This window comes from Eumetopias jubatus, unplaced genomic scaffold (genome assembly GCF_037043125.1).
Source record: "Eumetopias jubatus isolate StellerSeaLion01/CBP00866 unplaced genomic scaffold, mEumJub1_p1.0 scaffold_5, whole genome shotgun sequence".
NCBI lineage: Eukaryota > Metazoa > Chordata > Mammalia > Carnivora > Otariidae > Eumetopias > Eumetopias jubatus.
The window spans coordinates 57,704,177-57,725,925 of NW_028274811.1; the positions used below are offsets into that span (position 1 = coordinate 57,704,177).

Consider the following 21,749-nt stretch of genomic DNA (forward strand, 5'->3'; position numbering starts at 1 on the left):
AAAAATAAATAATAATACAAATAAATAATTCAACACGTTACCCATTCCTATTACAGTATTTTTTTTCTTTCCCAAATCACTATGCTTTCTAAATTGGATCAATCACCGAGGTAGCTGAGAACTTCGGGAGTGCTGTGACTAGAATGGATTTTGGCCTTAGTCGGGCTAGAAAGAGCTCCGGGGCCGCGCGGTGTCCGGCAGTTACGACGGGTCTGGACTCGGGAAACCCGGCGGCCGGCGCGGCCCGCGCCCTCCCTGCCCCCACGCCCAGCCGGCGAGCATGGGCGCGGCTCCAAAGGCTCCAAAGGCTCCAAAGGCTCGGCGGGCATTCTGCGGCCCTTTCTTCACATGCTAATGAAAGCTCGCAGACGGAGGACAGCAGGATCGAGCTGGTTTCTGCCGCCTGCCCGGCGCGGCGGGGAATCTTTGGCCCACGCTCCCGCCCGGGGTTTCCCGGAGCCTCCCGCCTCCCCGTTTCCAGAACCCTTCTGTCTGGGCCTGCCTGCCCCCCGGTGATCTTTCGCATCAAATCCAAACGCCCCAAGTCCCTTGCTCTCCTTGCCAGCCTCTCACGGGCCTTTGTCGTTCTCTACCATTTCACCGGGGATTCCAGGCAAGCGACAGCTTCCTCCTATCCCCCACCAAGTACAAAGCACCTTTGAGGTGGGCCCGGTGGCGAAGCCACCCGCCTAGTCCTTTGAATACAACGTTCCTGGAGGGTAGGTAGTATTGTCCCCATTTTGTAGATGAGGAGCAGAGACCCAGGGTGAAAAAGTGACGGAGCCAACGGAGCCAAGATTTAACCCCGGCCTGTTGGACTCCCTCGCCAAGACCATTCTTCCTTACTACGTATCTCTTTAAAGACAGGAGGCATTTCTTTTTTGTTTTAGATTTTAAACTCATCGCTACACCCAACATGCGGCTCAAACTTACAACCCCAAGATCAAGAATTGCCTCCAGCCAGGCGCCCCTAGAGGCAGGAGACATTTCTGATCCAAGGAGTGATAGGGCCGGTGAGTCTGGATAGGCACAGGGTCCCTAGGGGTCCCTACAGACACAGCTACTTGAGAGAGACCTCAAATCCGGCCCTGTTTGAGGGCCACCACTTCTCTCCCCAGCCCCTCCCTCCCAAGACCTTGGTGGGACTTGGTCCCTGACACTAAGGAAAAGTAGCTTTCAGGGCCCAGGAGTGAGAGCGAACACCGGTCCTCCACTCCTCTGACGTGCCTGGCTGCTTTTCAAGCGCCTTTGTTTTGTGCCGGCAGAGTTCGTTCCTGAAGCTGTGAGATCCTGGGTGGTTAGGAAGTGTCTCAGAGCACTCTCCCTCTCACCCAGAGGAGTCGAGCGGAGTTGAGCAGATCTCCAGGATATTGGTCTGATCCTGCTGGGCTGCGGAGAGAAGACTTGTAGTTGACTAGGGATTATGGGATCATTTGTCTAAAACCAATATGATCAGCTATAATACTCACTGTGGTCAGTGACAGCAAGAGTTACAACCCCCTGCATATATATAGTGTTTTCGTGGTTTCCAAAGGACTCAACGCACATTTTCTTCTTTCCTTGTCACTGGTCAACCTGTGGGATGCACAGCTTGAAGTGTTCCTGTCACCATTTCACATAACAGAAATCTGAGACCGGGGTCTCACTATTGGCTGACTGCCCAGTAGCTGATCAGTACTATGGACTACGAAGCAGGTACCCTACTCCAGCAATATAGCCACCATCCTAGAGCAACTCTGCTGAGAAAGATCTCCATAGTACTTGTGCAGATATTTATTGATTTCGTGCTTACATTATGCTTTAGAATTCACAACTCCCCATCTCTTAGGTTCTTTTCACCTCCATAAAAAATCTTTTTCCCGGGTGCCTGGGTGGCTCAGTTGGTTAAGCGACTGCCTTCGGCTCAGGTCATGATCCTGGAGTCCCTGGATCGAGTCCCGCATTGGGCTCCCTGCTCAGCGGGGAGTCTGCTTCTCCCTCTGACCCTCTTCCCTCTCATGTTCTCTATCTCTCATTCTCTCTCTCTCTCTCTCAAATAAATAAATAAATAATCTTAAAAAAAATAAATTCAAAAGATTTCTATAAAAAAAAAACACCTTTTCCCTACTCTGTGGCTTGAGTATGTGGATATTAATGGTAGGGCACAATGATCAAATTAGTAAAGATTTTTAAAAGCTGTAAACCCCCCCCCCCCCCAGGGCCCCTGGCTGGCTCAGTCCCTAGAGCATGAGACTCTTGATCTCGAGGTAATGAGTTTGAGCCCCACGTTGGGTGGAGAGCTTACTTAAAAAAACAAACAGCAACACCTAATGCTGGTGAAGATTTGAGGAGATGGACAACTCATACACTGTTGATGGGACTATAAATTACTGCTTTGTTTCTAAAGGGCAATTTGATAATAATCATTAAAAGTTTCTAAAATAAACAGTTTTTGATGTGTCATATCCACCCATCTCTAAAAACATTTTTTTCCTGAAGAAATAGTCTGGGACTACAGAAAGAGAAGCATTTATTAGGATATGTTTATCTCTGTGTTATCTTAAACACAGCAAACATCTGAAATAATCTGGCTCTCCAGCAGATCAAATATATTAAGATCTACAAGAAGATGACATATCCTGCAATAATTTTAAATGGTGCTATGGAAGAATATTTAACAATCTGGGGAAATGTTCACTCTTGTTGAGTGAGGAAAACTAAGTAACAAAACAGTTAATACAATCTCAATCTAATTTTTAAAAAGATAGCTTGAAGTGGAACGCTATCAAACTGTTAAGAGTAGTTATCTCTGGGAGCACCTGGGTGGCTCAGTCAGTTGAGCGTCTGCCTTCAGCTTCGTGACCCTGGATGGAGCCCTGCATTGGGCTCCTTGCTCGGCAGGAAGCCTGCTTCTCCCTCTCCCTCTGTCTACCACTCTGCCTACTTGTGCGCTCTCTCTCTGTCAAATAAATAAATAAACTCTTAAAAAAAAAAAAGAGTAGTTATCTCCGAATCCTTCCCCTTCCTTATTTTCCACTCTTTTTTCAATAAACTTTTTTTTAAGATTTTATTTATTTGAGATAGAGTGAGAAAGAGAGCGAGCGAGCACAAGTGGGGGTGGGGAGGAGCAGAGGGAGAGGGAGAAGCGGACTCTCCGCTGAGCAGGGAGCCTGACTCAGGGCTCGATCCCAGCACCCTGGGATCATGATCTCAGCCGAAGACAGACAATCTACCGAGCAGCCAGGTGCCCCTTCAATGAACTTAATAAGCATGTGTTGCATTTGTGATCAGAAAAGAAAAACCTTTCTCTCTTAGATGAGACTGTAAGAATGAACCACTCTGGAACCACCGCAAGGGGTGGATGGAGCTTGCAGTCAAAACTGGAAGCAGAGAAGGGAGAACTAGTCTCTAAGCAACTAAATTGGAAAATAATTATATTCTGGGATTGAAAGGGTTTTTTTGGCCACTTATCTAAAGAGGATGTTGTGGGTGGGGGCGCCTGGGTGACTCAGTCAGTTGAGTGTCTGGCTCTTGATTTCAGCTCAGGTCATGATCTCAGGGTCCTGGGATAGGTGCTTGTAGGGCTCCCTGCTCCGCGGGGAGTCTGCTTCTCCCTCTCCCTCTGCTGCTACCCCTGCTTGTGCTCGCTCTTTCTTTAAAATAAACAAACAAGGGCGCCTGGGTGGCTCAGTTGGTTGGGCGACTGCCTTCGGCTCAGGTCATGATCCTGGAGTCCCCGGAATCGAGTCCCGCATCGGGCTCCCTGCTCGGCAGGGAGTCTGCTTCTCTCTCTGACCCTCCCCCCTCTCATGTGCTCTCTCTCTTATTCTCTCTCTCTCAAATAAATAAATAAAATCTTAAAAAAAATAAAATAAAATAAACAAACAAATAAATAAATATTTTTTAAAAAAATAAAGAGGATGTTGGGACTGATTTTACAAGAAAAGTCAGCAGTTAGGCTGCTTCGAAATTGGGCAGGTGGTTTTCACGTCTGGTGGTCAGACCAGGTGAGCTCTGACTCCCTTCTGCCACGAGAGCATCTGGAGAGGAGCCCAGTGGCAAAGTCTGCCTTTGGCACCGCCCTCCTGTCCCGCAGCAAGCCGGGCCACTCCTGCCCTGCACTGGGCTCTGTCCCAGAAGGTCTTGCTCCCCATGCTTTCAACTCATCTGTCTGAGGTGCTTACTTTGACTTATAAATTAGAGGTGGAGGGGTCCTTAGAAACCTCCTGGTATGAGAAAGAGGAGGCCAAGGGAGTGTGTGTCGTGCTCCGCCCCCCCCACCGTGTATCTCAGCTTGTCAGCAGTGGAGCAGAGGGGTCTGGATGGTAGCCAAAGATTGGAATGGTAATGGAGTCCGTTCGGCTACCCAGAAGTATTCTGGACCCAAAGAAATAATTTCAGGCATTGTGACCAACTACTGTTTATGCTTATGATCCTTGTGTGTGTATGTGTGTGTATTTTAACTTTTTAGATTTTGTTTGTTTGTTTCTGCCATTGAAACAGTTGGGGACATTTTTTAAGGACGGGAGTTATGAAGAATGTCCAACTGGACTGGAAGTGTGATGGGACGATGCATCACTGAGAGTGGTGTGATGTTATGGGAAATACAGCCACAGTCTCACTGTTCTGAAAAGATAATACTGTGAGGAGCAGAACTGGCACCCTGTACCTCATAAAGAGTCAGGTGATGGCATCTGTACCTATGATTACTTAATGAAATAAGCACGTCATCAGGGTGATGGGGGTGAGGAGTAGAGAATGGTCATTATGCCACATGGTGATTACAAAGATGGGAATGGTTGATTGGAAGGGCTGAGTTGCTCACTTAGGCAGCCTTGTGGTAGGAGTTAATCCCTCTTCTCTTCTCTTTTCCTCCCCTGATCATTTCCATCTACAACCCCAACCAGATTTATTCTTTTCTTTGGTCCCAGGAAGGCCATCTTGCCAATCTCAGTGCTATGAAGATAGGATTGAGAACGGATAGTTCAGTCTTCAATGGCTTCAGGATTAAAGTCCAAAGTCTTTTTCATGGAAAGCCCTTTATAGGTGAGTCCTGGCTACCTTTCTAGCTTTATCACTGGCTACTTTCCTTCACACACACTGGTTTCCCACCGAAGTGTTCCCCAGACCCACCACACTTTGACCATACCTGGAATAACAGATTGTTAGCTGTTCACAGAGCTCCTTTTCTCTTCCTTCTGGGCACACAGCATTCTCTTGCAGTGGGCTGTGGCCATGTGACTGAGTTCTGGTTGGTGGAATATGGAAATGATTGTGCACCACTCTCAGACCAGGGCTGTGGAAACCTTTTACACACGACCCTTCACATTTCCTTCTGTAGTAACCTTGGAAGCCTTCAACTGAAGAAGGCTGAGTCCCAAGATGGGAGAAGCCCCGCTTATTTATCCCCTCTTGGAAGAGAGACTCCCACCAAACTTAGCCTTGGATTTGGCTTTAAGCGAGTAAGAAATAAACATCTATTGCAGTGAATCACTAAGACTTAGAGATTTATGTGTTATAGCAGCTAGCCTTATCTTAAGTAAGCTACCGGGTGAACTGTTCAAGCTTCAAGGCTGTCTTCCTATGCCCTCTCCTTTAGAAACCCTTTTCTCATTCCCCCAGGCAGGTGTCATTCTGTGTGTGTCCATAGCCCTTCAAAGATGCATCACTTACCACTACTCCCACCCCCAATACTTGACTTATCTATGCATCTCTCCTCACATTTGACCATCAATTCAATGGAAACAGAGATACTGATCTTCGCAATTCTAGATTTTAGCAGAATGATAGATAGTAGATGTGCAGTATGTAAAAACTGACTCCTTCACAAGTATGTGTTGAGTTCCTTCTATGTGCTAGACACTATTCTAGCACTGGGAATACAGCAGTACGTAAAACTTATCTCAGTTAAAAAATCCCAGTCCTCCACATTTTAAAGGCTCACCTTTGCAGTGTTTTAGACATTGGCCTCCCTGTATTTTAAGGAGTGATTTAAACTGGGACTTAAATACTAATTTGACATCATAGAGTTGAGTATGTAAGAGACCGTTGCCACCTTCAGATGGTGTTACTTCCTCAATCTTTTTAAACAATTCTGCAAGCTAAAATGAAAAAAAAAAAATCTCTGTAGTCATAGAGCTTGCACTGCATCGTGGTGGGAGAGCTAGATAGTGAGTAAATACATGTAGAGTAGCAATACTGGGGATGTGTGCCAGAGAGGAAAACGTTCAGGGAGGGAGGATGGGAAGCAGAGGGTGGGAGGGTAATTTTATTTTTTTAATTATTCTTTTATCTTTATTTTATTTATTTTATTTTAAAGTAATCGCTACACCCAACATGGGGCTCAAACCCACAACCCCGAGATCAAGGGTCATATGCTCCACTGACCGCGCCAGCCAGGTGCTCCAGAAGTATAATTTTAAATAAGTAGTTCTTAGAAGGCCCCGCTGGAAAATAGTGTTGTAGCAAATACCTGAAAGAAGTAAAGACCGAAGCTATGGTCCAGGCATGGCTGGAGCAGAATGAGAGAGGGGAATAAAAGAGATGAAGTGAAAGGGAGTATGTGTGTGTATGTGTGTGCATTGTGTGTGCATGGGGGAGGAAGGCAGGATGCATACACTTTTTGTTTTTTAAGATTTTATTTATTTATTTGACAGAGAGAGACACAGCGAGAGAGGGAACACAAGCAGGGGGAGTGGGAGAGGGAGAAGCAGGCTTCCTGCCGAGCAGGGAGCCCGATGCGGGGCTCGATCCCAGGACCCTGGGATCATGACCTGAGCCGAAGGCCGACGCTTAACGACTGAGCCACCCCGGCGCCCCAGGATGCATACACTTTTGACAGACTTTGGTTTGTACTCCCAGGGAAGTGGGGAACTACTTCAGTATTTGAAATAAGGAAGTGATCTGATCTGATGCACATTTTCACAGGTTCACTCTGACCACTATACTGGGAGGAGAGTGTGTAGAGTGTCAGAGGGAGGGATACAAGTCACAAGGCTATTGCAAGAATCCGGGACCCAAGTGCGGGGACTAGATCTTTGTTTCTCCAGGAAGAGTTTGATGAGTTTGATAAATGGTTGTAGAACTGATTGAACGAAATAGCTTCTTCCTCAGTGTCTGGCCTATCCCATTTCCTACTTTATTTTCTGTAGAACTGCAGAGGGCGGGAAACTGCCCAAACTTCCCAATCCCTGGAAGCCAGGCTATCTGGAATTGGCTGTGTTTACTTCTCTGTGCTGTTCCATAGCACCATACAATACCCTAAGCCCTTCAGGGCAAAGAAGTCATCAACATCAAAAAACAAATCACTGGAAAACATGGGCAAGCAGACTTAAATAAAACAGTTCATTTAGTCAGGTGGTTGGGAGAAAGCACACTCATGAGATAATTATCTCAATAATTACTCATAGCAGTGCTCAATAAAATATTTTCTTTGAAATGTTGATGTTTCAAGGCATATTTACATAAAATACCAGTGAAAATTTAAGTCAAAACAGCTGGAGTTTTAGGCATTGTTCTCTGCAAAGAGGAAGACTCTCCCTGGTCCAGTCATTCTATAGTAACTACTCTCTCTCTCTCTCTTTTTTTTTTTTTTAGTAACTACTATCTCTTGAGTATTTACTCTATACCAGGAACTGTGCTAAGAAGCATTTATGGGCATTTAGCAAACTAAATCTTCACAACCATCCCACAAGAAAGGTACTATGACCATTCCCAGGTTATAGATAACAAAATGGAGCCTGAGGAAAGATTGAAGGGACATCATAGGGATTTAGTATCTTATCTTCCCTAGTGGGAGACCCTGTCGGCGAGGACTGATCCTCATGAGAAGTGTCCCCTGGACAGGATGAGGAAGACCCCTGTGCTGCTGCTAGAAGGCAACTTTTCCTGGGAGGGAGAGAGGGTATAGGCTGAGGCAAGTGGCCCTGGGAGGCAGCATCCTGAGAGCTAGGTGGCAGGTTGGGGTGTAAAGAAGACTGCAGAGAGAAAGGAAGGAAATAAAAAGCCCATCTGTTGAGCTTTGACCAGGCATCAAACATGGTCACTATTTTATCCTCACACAACTTTAAACTAAAAAAAAAAAAAAAAAATACTGACTCCATTTTATAAGTAAAGAACCGAAAGCTTAGAGAAGGTAAGTAATTTCTCTAAGGTCACACAAATGTTAGCAAGGTTACATGATTTCAAGGCCAAGCTCTTAATCACATTTCCCAGAGAACTGGAGACATAACAGTGAGAGATTCCTAGAGATGCACTACTGAAAGGCAGCCAGTAAAAAGAATCCTGGGGGCCCCTGGGTGGCTCAGACACTTAAGCGTCTGACTCCTGGTTTCGGCGCTGATCATAATTTCAGGGTCCTGAGATCGAGTCCTCTGTGGGGTTCTGTGCTCAGCATGGTGTCTGCTTGTCCTTCCCCCTCTGCTCCTCCCCACGCCGGCTCTGTCTCTTCTCTCTCTCTCTCTCATAAATAAAGAGAATCTTAAAAAAAAATAAAAATCTGGGCAGCTTTTGCTGGCCATTCTTGGCTGTATGTGTGTTGAGAGGCAGTCACTCCTGTTATTCAGGGAGCAATTATTCCATTCTCATGGCAGGTTCAGGGCCATTTGCTTCTCTTTGTTTTCAACCATTTATTTCCCTACTCCTGCGAGCTCCTGTCAGGACCCAGGGAAGAGGCAGAATGCTAACCATCCACTTAGGTAACTTCGGAAATGTCTTACTGGGCATATGGTTGGAACAACTGGCTAACATATTTTATACAATTTTGTCTGCCCAAATTATCTGGAGCCCACATTAGTTTTGTTTATTGGCCCCATGGTGGGGTCAGTAAGAAGTCACACAGGGCCCTTATCAGATGTGAGCTCCATCTTAGAAACTCACAGGTCTGTGGCCATTTGGTTTATGGTGGTTCAAAAATTCATGATAGTCACCAGTAACTGATTTACCATACTTAGTGGTCTTCTTCTTCTTTTTTTTTTTTTAAGATTTTATTTATTTATTCATGAGAGAGAGCGAGAGAGAGGCAGAGGGAGAAGCAGGCTCCCAAGGAGCAGGGAGCCCGATGCGGGACTCGATCCCATGACCCTGGGATCATGACCCGAGCCGAAGGTAGACACTTAACCATCTGAGCCACCCAGGTGCCCAAACTTAGAGGTCTTCTAAGGAGAATGGTGGACTCTCAGGACTCAAGCCTCTCAAGAGGCTATCTGGACTCACCCAATCTGGCCGCTCGCCCTGGGAAGGAACTCCCCTCTCCAACGTGCCATGGGGATGGCCTGGTCCGGTGCTGCAAGTCCTGTAGTGATGTGGCCCTCAAGCTCAGCTGACAGCTCTCAGGACTGAGACCTGTGGTACTTGCTAGAAATCTCTTTCTATACTGAGCCACAATTAGCCTCCTACTGTGGCTTCAATATATTTCTGCTCTTGGGGAGCTACTCAAAACCTGTCTAATCCTCTTCTCTGAGCATTAATCCTTCAAACATCTGAGGACAATACTAATGTTTCTCTTTTCTCCTCCTCCATCACCCAGTAGTTTAGCAGGTAACTTTAAACTTGATTTTGCCTTTTCTTTTTGTTAAAAAAAGATTTTATTTATTTATTTGACAGAGACAGCGAGAGAGGGAACACAAGCAGGGGGAGTGGGAAAGGGAGAAGCAGGTTTCCTGCTGAGCAGGGAGCCTGATGCGGGGCTCCATCCCAGGGCCGTGGGATCATGACCTGAGCCGAAGGCAATCGCTTAACCAACTGAGCCACCCAGGTGCCCCTGATTTTGCTTTTGCAAAGCAAAAAATATTACCAGTATGATGCTGGCCCTTGTGCACCCACCCCCAAACTCTCACTCCTTTTCTCAACACTCCCTCTATCTTCTTATATATTGCTTTGGACTACCGGCTCCCTATGCGGGGGGAGACCCTGGTCGAAGCATTTATAGTGCAGTGATTAATAGAAAGTGGCAGTCATGGACTAGAGATTAAATGTGGTGTGTGTTTATAAACTGTGCCTATAAACTGTGTAAATGTGGGCAATTTATCCAACCTTTCTAAACGCCAGTTCCTCATCTGTAAATTGGGAATAGGCATACTTAATGCGCGGCTTGCGGTCGGTATTAAACTAGTGTTCCAAATCATTAGCTCTTGGCACTTAAGGTAGCTGTCCCAACTATCACCTCGCCCGCTCCACCTCACGGTCGAGGAAATGGGCCTAGAAGGCGGTGAAGAGGTTTGTTCGAGATCACAGCTAGTTAAGAGCAGAGTGGAAACTAATTCCAGATTCTTGACCCCTCGCCGGGACTCCTTCCTGCTCCCCACCGTTTTCGTTGGTGTCCGCGGCCATCTACCAAGTGTCTGCAGATTAAAAACTTACCCCTTTAAAACAACAACAACAAAAAACAAAGCAGAAAAAAAAAATCCAACAAACTCACCCCTTATCCCCCCAGGGCCCGCTACACTGGGAAGCCTCTACCAATTATCAACGACAAAGTCCGTGAGCTCAGGCCTCGGCTTTTTCCATTTAGCAAGGGGGAGGAGGGAAAGACACGGAAGACCCTGGATCCCCAACAGTAATTAAAGGGTAATGGGAGTTCTAGGCGTGGCCCGGTCTAAAAGAACTCGCTGTCCCGGCGTTCCTGTCATTTGCATTCCAATACAGCTACTTCACCCGCCCCGCCCCGCCTGCGGGCGGCTCCCGCACCCTCCCGCCCGCGGCTGGCGCACCTGCAGCGCGGAGGTCGGGGCTCGCGCGCGGGGCCAGACTGCCAGGAGCCGGACCCGCGCGTTGGCGCTCGCAGGGGCGGAGCCGAGCCGCGCGTTCCGGCCCGGGGGCGTGGCATCGCGCAGGTGCGCCAAGCGCCTCGGGTTTCACTGAAACTTCGCCCTCTCTCGGGAGGCGAGTGGAGAGGGTTGGATTAGAGCAGGTGAGACCGCGGCTTCCTCTCCGAGCGGCGAGTGGAGCTCCGAGTTTCGAATCAGTGGCGGCGACTGCCCTGCCCGCCCGGCGTCGGGGCTGCAGGAAGGATGCGAAGCGTGAGCGCGGCGTGTATGCTGGGGGGCGCCATCCTGCTGGCGGCCTCTGTCTCCTGCAGTCGTACCATCCAAGGTGAGAAACTTGGTCAGGGAGGGCTCCTGCCGCTAAGGAGCGGGGGTCCAAGGCACACGGGCAGGTGGTGGAAGCGGGCAGGTGCGCGAAGGGTGTTCTGCTGCCGCTGCCACCACCTCTCGCAGCCCCCTCTAGGTGACTTTGATGGAGATCCCTGCGCCGGGAGGGCCTACTAGCTGGGTGGGACAAACGGGAGAGGCTGAGGTCCGCGGAGGGATTGGAGTGCTCACATCTAAAGGATACCTAGAGGGCTCAACCGCCCTTCCTTCTGGTTGGCTTCTTTGGAAACTAAGGAGCTTTCCGCAAATACTGAGGGGCTGGCCCCGCTAGACCCCTTGGAGTTGGTTGGCTCAGAGCAATGTGGAATGGGTGAGAGCCAAGGCCTGGGAAACATTTTTGGCGCTTTTTGCGACCCCCTTCAGCTTTTAGAGCCCCTTCTTCCGAGTCGGCTCACGTAGTTCGAAACCCTCCCGGGGCGCGAAGCTCCTCCGGCACCGTGGATGGCCGGGGTCTGGAAGGGCCGGACCCCGCTGAGTTTGGGGGTAATGAGCGCTCAGCCTCCAGTTCTAGAGCAGTTGCGAGTCACGCGGATTTTACAAATGGAACTTCTCGGACCGTGCCTTTTATTCGGCCAGGTGACCTTACGGCCCTGGGTTTCCGGGCCTTTGTGTGCCACACGTAACAGACTTTGGCTGGCGCTGAGGTGTGTATGGCGGAGGCTGCCAGCTCCGGGACTGGAACAGCACGGGAGCCGTCCGGCGGTGCTCAGGGGCTAACTTGTGCGGGGCAGCTGGGTTCCGCCAATGTGCTGCCGGGTGTGTGCTCCAGCCTGTCCTCCTGGGGGCGGGGTCTCCCCGGCTGAGCGGGCCTCTCATCGGGGGATCGTTGGCCGGATATCACGCTACTGTGTTGCTAACGGGTGTCCGGCTGTTTGGAGCAGCCAGGGTAGTCTTAAAAGGGAGGTTTTCATTTCCCTGCGCAATTTGCAGACCTGCTGTAAAAGGCAGGGTCTCGCTTTTATCTTCTTCGTAAAAACATTGTAAAAGAGCAAATCACTGTCGATTTGAATTAGACTGAAGAAAGTGACCCTTTTTCCCCTGGAGTTGCAGAAAAGGATGTTGTAGTATATACTTGAAAACTGCACCACTGTATACATTTTATTGGTCAGCATTAGAATAAAGACATTTATTAACCAGGAACATTGAAACTGTGGTGAACACTTTTCGTTTTGCCTCTGTCTTTTAAAGTTGGAAACTTAAAATTCGGGGGTAAAACTAAGGTTGTGCAAACATTTAAAAAAATACGTAGGTGTAGATGACTGAATGCTTTTCTGATTTAGACAGTTCGTATAGGAAGATAGCCCTGAGTATTTGACTTGTTGTTTACAAATTGACGGGGCTGGGGTGGGGGGGACTGGTTCCTGGAGAATATAGTGAACTTGTTCAACAACAACAAAAAAATCAAGTTACTTGTTAACCAGAACTATTTAATATTGCACCTTGAGGGTTTTTTTCTCCACATACTTTTGTTCCTATTGCATGGTAACTTTCCTAAAGGGTTAGTTAAGTGACAGACATTAATAATGGTAGATGGAGCTTTCCCTCCCAATCTGAAACTAAATCGAGTATGATTGAGAAATAGAGCATCCCCAAAGTTCTTCTGCCCCTTAGCATGCCTCTTTGCTCACCCCCTTTTAGCTTGACCCTTATGCATGCTCCTCAGTTTGCTACAGGGCATATATTTGGTTTGATTTTCTTCTCAGTTTTTTGGGGGGATCTCACGAAAAAGACTGACTCCTAGAGGGCAGCTCCACCAAGGATACGCCCCTCTCATTTCACAGATGGGGGCCACTGATTTGGGGGTCGGGGCAAGGAAAACACTCATCAGACCACATTTGCATTCCTGTCCCAACAGTAATTGATAATTATGTGTGTAAATATGTTTAATTTGTCTCCCCACTGGATCATAAACTCTGGGAGGCCAGGGAAACATCACCATCACCATGGTCCAGCACAGTCTCATTATCGAAAGGAGCTCAGTAAATATCGAATGAGGAATGAAGTGAGTGACTTACCCAGAATGGCCGGGTAGGGTGATGGCAGTTAGGAATTTTTGTCAGCTTGTTTTAGGCATGCACTTCTTTCTACCATGTCACAAGCCTAGGAGGGTCCCCTATGATGCATTCTGCTTTTCTTTTGGAGACTGAAACTTCTGTTCTCTTTGTAATTGATAATGCATTGTACAGGTAGTATGTGATTTAGACAAGTTCTGGAGAGCAATAATGAGCACAATTGCAGGGGGAGGGGCAGAGGGAGAGGGAGAGAGAATCCTAAGCAGGCTCCACCCCAGGCACCCCACAAAAATTTTTTTGAAAAAGAAAAGTTTAATTAAATCATTTTCACTACTCAGGGGCACCTGGGTAGCTCATTTGGCTAAGTGCCGAACTCTTCACCTCAGCTCAGGTCTTGATCTCAGCGTAGCAAATTCAAGCCCCGCTTTGGGCTCCATGCTGGGTGTGGAGCCTACTTAAAAAAAAAAAAAATCATTTTCAGGGTGCCTGGGTGGCTCAGTCGGTTAAGCATCTCCTTCGGCTCGGGTCCTGATCTCAGGGCCCTGGGATGGAGCCCTGCAACCTGCTCCCTGCTGAGCAGGGAGCCGGCTTCTCCCTCTCCCTCTGCTGCTCCCCCTGCTTGTGCTCTCTCTGGTGCACGCACTCTCTCTCATAAATACATACATACATAAATACATACATACAAACAAATACATAAAAAATAAATAAAATAATAAAAAGTAAAGATAAATAAAATAAAAATCTTTAAAAAAAATCATTTTCAGTACCCAAAGTAAACCCCTGCTGACGTTTCGGTTTGTATCCTCTACCATGCTTTCATGCATCCATGCCTAAAATATGTACTCATAAACAGAGATCTTTTTGTGGGGCACGTGGGTGGCTCAGTCTTTTAAGCTGTCGACTCTCGGTGTTGGCTCAGGTTGTGATTTCGTGGATCCTGGGATCAAGCCCCGCCTCTTGCTCCTGCCCCTCCCCCCACTCATGGGACCCTCTCCCGAATAAATATTTTTTTTAAAAAATAGTTTATTGGGGTGCCTGGGTGGCTCATCTGTCAAATGAATCAATAAAATCTTTTAAAATAAATAAAAAATAATTATTTATTTGATAGAGCGAGAGCGAGAGCACGAGTTGGGGGGTAGGGGCAGAGGGGGAAGCAGACTCCCCGCTGAGCTGAGCAGGAAGCCTGTTGCAGGACTCGATCCCAGGACGCTGGGATCCTGAGCCCAGCTGAAGGCAGCCTCTTAACGGACTGAGCCACCCAGGCGTCCCCTAAATAAAAAAGATTTTTAAACTTTACATGTTCTAGGAGGATTTATCAGAATTTTTTTTTTTTAAGATTTTATTTTTTTTGACAGAGACACAGCAAGAGAGGGAACACAAGCAGGGGGAGTGGGAGAGGGAGAAGCAGGCTTCCCGCCAAGCAGGGAGCCCGTTGCGGGGCTCGATCCCAGGACCCTGGGATCATGACCTGAGCCGAAGGCAGACGCGTAACGACTGAGCCACCCCGGCGCCCCTATCATAATTTTTAAAATTCTTTTCTGTTAATAGACACATGGGATATTTCTAGTGTTTTGTAATAAGAGAGAATACTGTAATGAACGTGAAGATGGGACTCTTAACTTTGTGTTTGGTTTCTTGCTTGCCTTGTGCATAGTTATTAATTAACCTGGATAGATGATGATTTGATGAAGTCTGTGTTTGACTTTCCTAATGGTTTTATTAGCTAGGCAAGTGTTGAGAAGAAAACAGCTCATCCTGAAAGAACGCATGAAAATTTACTAATGTGTCCCTAGGGAGTGGTCTCTGGTAATTGAAGCTTTTAGTTTTCAGCCTATGTTCCCACAGGTTGCAAGCAAATAGATTTGGGGTGAGGGGTTAGAGAAAAAGATAAAAGAGGAGAGTTAACACAAGTACAGTACTTGCTGTGTACTTGGTTTGGTGGGGAGGGTGAGCCACAGAAGCATGCTTAAAATAGCAAAGAACGAGTAGTAGGTTTTTTTTTTTTTTGATTTTTAAAAATTTTATTTTTAAATTTTTTAAATTTTTATTGTTATGTTAATCACCATATATTACATCATTTGTTTTGGTGTAGTATTCCATGATTCATTGTTTGTTCATAACACCCAGTGCTCCATGCAGAATGTGCCCTCTTTAATACCCATCACCAGGCTAACCCATCCCCCTACCCTCCTCCCCTCTAGAACCCTCAGTTTGTTTTTCAGAGTCCATCATCTCTCCTGGTAGAACGAGTAGTAGTTTTAAGATGTATATACTTATTTTAGAGAGTGGGGGCAGGGCAGAGGGAGAGAGAGTCTTAAGCAGAATCCCTGCTGAGCGCAGAGCCATCTCAGGATCTCACAAGCGTGAGATCATGACCTCAGATGAAGCCAAGAGTCAGATGCTCAACTGACTGAGCGACCCAGGCGCCCCACAAGTAGTAGTTTTAAAGTTAAAAGTTTTTTGGGGCACCTGGGTGGCTCAGTCATTAAAGCGCTGCCTTCGGCTCAGGTCATGATCCCAGGATCCTGGGATCCAGCCCTGCATCAGACTCCTTGCTCGGCGGGAAGCCTGCTTCTCCCTCTCCCGCTCCCCCTGCTTGTGTTCCCTCTCTCGCTGTGTCTATCTCTGTCAAATAAATAAATTTAAAAAAATCTTTTTTTAAAAAAAGGTAAAAGTTTTCATACATTTTTCCCAAAAGTAAATCAGAAGTGTTTTATTTTTTTTATTATTTTTTTGAAGATTTTATTTATTTGACAGAGAAAGACACAGTGAGAGAGGGAACACAAGCAGGGGGAGTGGGAGAGGGAGAAGCAGGCTTCCCGCGGAGCAGGGAGCCCGATGCCGGGCTGGATCCTAAGACCCTGAGATCATGACCTGAGCCTCCCAGGTGCCCCAGTACTATTTTTTTAATGCAATTTTTAAAATTTTTTATTGTATTTTTTCCTTCTTTCTAAGATTTATTTATTCATTTGAGAGAGAGAGGCAGACAGAGAGAGAGGCAGAGGCAGATGGAGAAGCAAACTCCCTGCTGAGCTGGGAACCTGGCATGGAGCTCGAGCCGAGCTGAAGGCAGATGCTTAACCATCTGGGCCACCCAGGCGCCCCAATAAAAATTTTTTTAAGAGAGAGAGGTGCGAGCGGGGGAGGAGTGGGGGCAGAGGGAGAGGGAGGGAAAATCTCAAGCAGACTCCACGCTGAGCCCAGAGCCTGACACTGGGCTCCATCCCATGACTCCGAGATCCTGATCTGAGCCTAAATCAAGAGTTGGACGCTTAACCGACTGAGCTACTCAAGCACTCCCCCCAAAAAAGTAATTTCTACACCCAACGTGGGGCTTGAACTCACAACTCTGACATCAAGAGTCACCATGCTGTACTGACTGAGCCAGCCAGGTGCCTCTATAAGTACTATTTTAATAGTTGTTTGAATCAAGATCCAAATAAGGCCGACCACACATTACATGGATTTATAGGTCTTTTAAATTCTTTAATCTGAGAGTCCCTCCTCTACACCTCATTCTCTTTTATTTTTGCTTTGTAATTTGTATTTTGAAGAAATTAGGTCCTTGATCCTGTAGCGGTTTCTACAGTCTGGGTTTTTCTGGCTCCAGTCATGTGGTGTTATTTAATATGTTCTATTGTCTCCTTTATTTCCATTAACTTGGCAGTTGGATCCAGGTGCTTGACCAGATTCAGGTTTGTTTTGTGGTGTTGTTGGTTTTTTTGTTTTTTTTTTTTTGGCAAGTTTAACTTGGCGGGTATTTCTTTTCTTAGGCACATAATATCTGGTCATCATTTTTGAGATATCAATGCCTAGATTTTTCTCTTTTATAAAGCAAGCTGTATAATCTTTTTTTTTTCCCCACTAAAAACAATTGAGTTTCCTTTTGGTAATTCTAAAATTGTGTTGGCTCTGTCCTACAGAAATACAGGCTAACTCATTGAATTAGACTCTGGTGGGCTGTTTCTGGGGTGGAGGACCTAGCTCTTTGAATGGCAGAGTTCTCCAGAACCCAGTCCGCCAGTCAGTTACCAGCTGTGCCCCCACTCCCTCTCTGGAGAGTTAGCACTTTACAGAAACTTCACAGGATTCTCTTACACTTCTGAAGGGTTCAAACATGTTGATATTAATACAAATAAATATATAAATTATTAGAGAAGGGGCTAATTTAAAGAGAGTGGTTTTTAAAATGGCAAAAATTTACATTTAAACCTTTCAATTTGAGAAAAAATATTGTGTGGAGTTGGCATAGTTTGGTTGGTCTTGATGGATCACAGCATAACGGGTCAGGGCCTCAAAGGTGCAATGTGGTATAATGGTGAGAAACATGGATTCTAGAAACTGACTGCTTGGTGTTGAATCCTGACTTCTGCCTAACAACTGTTTCGCCTTGGGAAAGTTACTCAATTTCTTTGTGCATCAGCTTATGGATCTATAAAAAGATGTCTGGTAATAGTACCTCCCTCAGAAGGTTGTTGTGGAAGTGAAGTGAGCTAATGCATGTAAAGTGTTGGAAGCAATGTCGGACACGTGATAGGAGCCCTTAGGAGGAACACTAACCAGTATTAAGGGAGTTGTATTTTGTAGGGCCGTGCTCCTGTAGCACCCCTGCTGGTGCTCCTGTCCTTGTGCGGCTTGGGTAGAACTGGACCAGCCAGGGAGCTAAAGAAATGGGCAGGAGAGCTCTTGATTCTCCCTTGTTTCCTTCCGTGGTGTGCCTAGCTGAGCTTCTTGATGCCAGGGACTGTGGGAACTAGAAAAAAAATTAGGACACAATCCCACAATTAAAGAAACCTATAATCTCATACAGGGACCCTTGCTATTTTGGGTCTGGGGAGAGTTCCACAGACATCTCATCTGTCTATAAAAAACAAACTAGCCTTCTGAGGTGCTTCAAAATTCGTCACTCTGCTAACTGGTTTTGAAAAACATTTAAGTGGGTCTTGAAGTCAGTGTAGAGGGTGGTGACTAGCTTTTTATAAGGATGAAATAGAATATAATAGAAAGTATTAGAATGCAGCCTGTGTAATAAAGGTAATTGTTTTGTGAAACTTTTTTCCGTTATGGATAATATGTATTAGAACTGGGTGTTTCTTACTGTGGGTTTTAGTCAAGTATCTGAGGAACACTGTAATATGTAGCAATATTTTAACATTTTTAATTTAAAAATAATTCATATTCTTCTTAAAACATTATAAAAGAGATTAGGTACAACAAGAGATGGGTGTATTCTAAGTGTTTAGTTTCCTGTGGCTGCCATTAACAGTTGCACTGGCTGGTGGCTTTCAAATAGAAATATATTTACTCACAGTTCTGGGGGGCAGAGGTCTGAAATCAAGGTGTGAGCACATCTGAAGACTCGGGGAGAATCTGTTCCTTGTTTCCTCTAGCTTCTCAGGGTTGTTGGTGTTTCTTGGCATTCCTTGGCTTGTTCCTCAGCATCGTTCCAACCTCTGCCTCCATTTTCATACTCTTTCTCCTTTCGGCCTTCTCTCCTGTTTCTCTCAAATCTCCCTCTGACTTTCTCTTATAAAGACACTTGTCATTGGATTTAGGGCCCACTTACGTAATCAGAATGATCTTCTCATCTCAAGATCCTTAATTATATCTACAAAGATCTTTTTTTTCTTTTTAAGAATTTATTTATTTGAGAGAGAGCGCACACATGAGTGCACGAGCAGGGGGAGAGGTGGAGGGAGAGGGAAAGAGAGTATCTCAAGCCGACTACCCACTGAGCCCGGAGCCCAAAGCGGAACTTGATCTTATGGCCCTAAGATCATGACCTGAGCCAAAATCAAAACTCAGATGTTCAATTGACTGAGCTACCAGGTGCCCCCAAAAGATCCTTTTTCTTTCTTTCTTTCCTTTTTTTTTTTTTAAGATTCTATTTATTTATTTGAGAGAGAGAGAGAGAGAAAGAGAGGAGAGACAGAGCACAAGCAGGGGGAGGGGCAGAGGGAGAAGCAGACTCCCTGCTGAGCAGGGAGCCCTTTGCGGCGCTCCATCCCAGGACCCTGAGATAGTGACCTCAGCCGAAGGCAGACGTTTCGCCGACTGAGCCACCCAGGCGCCCTCCCTCACTTTCTTCTGCGGCTCCGTGAACACTTGGTTAGGCAGGATGTAGGCTGGATAAGTCATTTGTGTGTGGTTTCTAAAGTTTAAGGCAAATACGGGAATGACAGCATACATTGTTCAGCTTGCCATGGTACTTATTTCAGAGTCAGAGCGCAGATTGTCTGAACACAAATAGTGCACCGACCCGTTCAGTGACCCTGAGGTCAGAAGACTTGCCTGCCCGCTGGCCTCCATAGGAAGGTTTCCAGGAGGCTCACGCAGTAGCAGGGCAGTCCCTGCCCATGGCCTGCAGTGTCCTCATGGGTGCAGAGGGAACGTCCCTTGTGCTGCTGGGGATCTCCCTGTGTCAGACTTTGGGAGAGGGAATGACAGACAGGCCAGGCTGGATGCTGTCTCACATGAGAGAGGTGGCCGTCATTGGAATAGTTAGGAACAAATAACTGTGGGTCATGTGTAAAAATAAATTTAAATACTAAAATTATTAAAAAAATAAATTTAAATACTGTCAGTTTTTTAATTTAATTTAATTTTTTTTAAAGATTTTGTTTATTTATTTGACAGAGAGAGATGCACAGAGAGAGAAAACAAGCAGGGGGAGTGGGAGAGGGAGAAGCAGGCTTCCCGCGGAGCAGGGAGCCCGTTGCGGGGCTCAATCCCAGGACCCTGGGATCATGACCTGAGCCGAAGGCAGACGCTTAAAGACTGAGCCACCCAGGCGCCACCAAATACTGTCAGTTTTTTGAGTCCTAGAAATCAGTTTTGTATTTCACATGTACCCAACCTTCTGATAAAAAAAAAAAAACCATTGTAAAAAACAAAGATACAAACAAAACCCAATAATCCCATCACCCAAAGAAAGCACTTGTAAGCCGTTTGTATACTCCTTTTGTCTTTGTCTAAAGTACTTTTATTTAAAGATTTTATTTATTCATTTACTTGAGAGAGAGAGAGGAAAAGCACATGAAAGCTTGGAGGCGAGAAGAGCGGGGAGGAGAGGGAGAGAATCTCAAGCCGACTCCACACTGAGCATGGAGCAGGGCAGGGCTCCATCTCACGACCCTGAGATATGACTTCAGCTGAAACCAAGAGCTGAACACCTAACTGACTGAGCCACCCAGGAGCCCCTAAAGTACCTTTATTTAAACAATTACCGCTGAAAGATTGATCTCTGTAATGACCCTTGTCTGCCTTGCCTTTTTTGTATAGGAACCAATAGAACCTCTAAAGGAAGAAGTCTCATTGGTAAGGTTGACAGCTCATCTCATATCACTGGGAAAGGAGTTACCGTGGAGCCAGGCTTTTCTGTGGATGAGTTTTCTGCCTCCGTCCTCACTGGAAAACTGACTACTGTCTTTCTTCCAATTGTCTACATGATTGTATTTGTGATTGGTTTGCCAAGTAATGGCATGGCTCTGTGGGTCTTTCTTTTCCGAGCAAAGAAGAAGCACCCTGCTGTGATTTACATGGCCAATCTAGCCTTGGCAGACCTCCTCTCTGTGATCTGGTTCCCTTTGAAGATTGCTTATCACATACATGGCAACAACTGGATTTATGGGGAAGCTCTTTGCAAAGTACTCATTGGCTTTTTCTATGGCAACATGTACTGTTCCATTCTCTTCATGACCTGCCTCAGTGTGCAGAGGTACTGGGTCATCGTGAATCCCTTGGTGCACCCCAGGAAGAAGGCAAACATTGCCTTTGGGGTCTCGCTGGGGATATGGGTGCTGATTCTGCTGGTTACCATCCCCTTGTATGTCGTGAAGCAGACTGTCTACATTCCAGCCCTTAACATCACAACCTGCCATGATGTTTTGCCTAAGGAGGTGTTGGTAGGGGACATGTTCAATTATTTCCTCTCTCTGGCCATCGGAGTCTTTCTATTCCCAGCCTTGCTCACAGCCTCTGCCTATGTGCTAATGATCAGAATACTCCAATCTTCTGATATGGATGAAAACTCGGAAAAGAAGAGGCAGAGAGCCATCAAACTCATTGTCACTGTCCTGGCCATGTACCTGATCTGCTTCACTCCTAGTAATCTTCTGCTTGTGGTACATTATTTCCTTATTAAAACCAGGAGCCAGAGCCACGTCTACGCCCTGTACATTGTAGCCCTCTGCCTCTCCACCCTCAACAGCTGCATCGACCCCTTCGTCTATTACTTTGTTTCACAAGACTTCAGGGATCACGCAAAGAATGCTCTCCTTTGTCGAAGTGTACGTACCGTACGGCAGATGCAAATATCTTTCACCTCAAAGAAGTCCTCCAGGAAATCCAGCTCTTATTCTTCAAGTTCAACCACTGTTAAAACCTCTTACTGAGTTTTTCAGGCCCTCCGTTGGTTGTTTTACAGGAGGATTTGGAGCCTGCTTAATGTTATGGGTATGTTTCTGTTGTCCCCTGACCAAGTGGGTCTCACCACATGCCATGTATATGTAGCACCTCTCAGGATTGCTGGAAGCTTCCCTGTTTGCATGAGGAAAGTCCCCCAAGTTAACAGATGTCAGTTTTAGAATTCCTCTACTCAAGTGCTCTC

The 21,749-nt window shown here is 46.3% G+C and overlaps 1 protein-coding gene across 2 annotated transcripts; it reads left to right on the plus strand.

Annotated features, from left to right (window-relative positions):
• The first annotated feature begins 10,988 nt into the window (after positions 1-10,988).
• Positions 10,989-21,534, plus strand: F2RL1 (F2R like trypsin receptor 1). Of its 2 annotated transcripts, none has more exons than XM_088023647.1 (2): positions 10,989-11,082; positions 20,423-21,534. In XM_088023647.1, the coding sequence occupies exons 1-2, from the start codon at positions 10,989-10,991 to the stop codon at positions 21,532-21,534; spliced, it is 1,206 nt and encodes a 401-aa protein (XP_087879773.1). The 2 variants fall into 2 exon arrangements, with proteins under 2 accessions (XP_087879773.1, XP_027970228.1); XM_028114427.2 differs by having other exon boundaries at positions 10,989-11,070.
• The last annotated feature ends 215 nt before the right edge of the window (positions 21,535-21,749 follow it).

Excerpts from the sequence above, each read along its gene's own strand:
- F2RL1 (XM_088023647.1), top strand. The coding sequence starts at position 10,989 with ATGCGAAGCGTGAGCGCGGCGTGTATGCTGGGGGGCGCCATCCTGCTG. Across the intron at positions 11,083-20,422 it reads CATCCAAGGTGAGAAACTTG|GAACCAATAGAACCTCTAAA; the intron begins GTCAGGGAGGGC and ends TTTTTTGTATAG.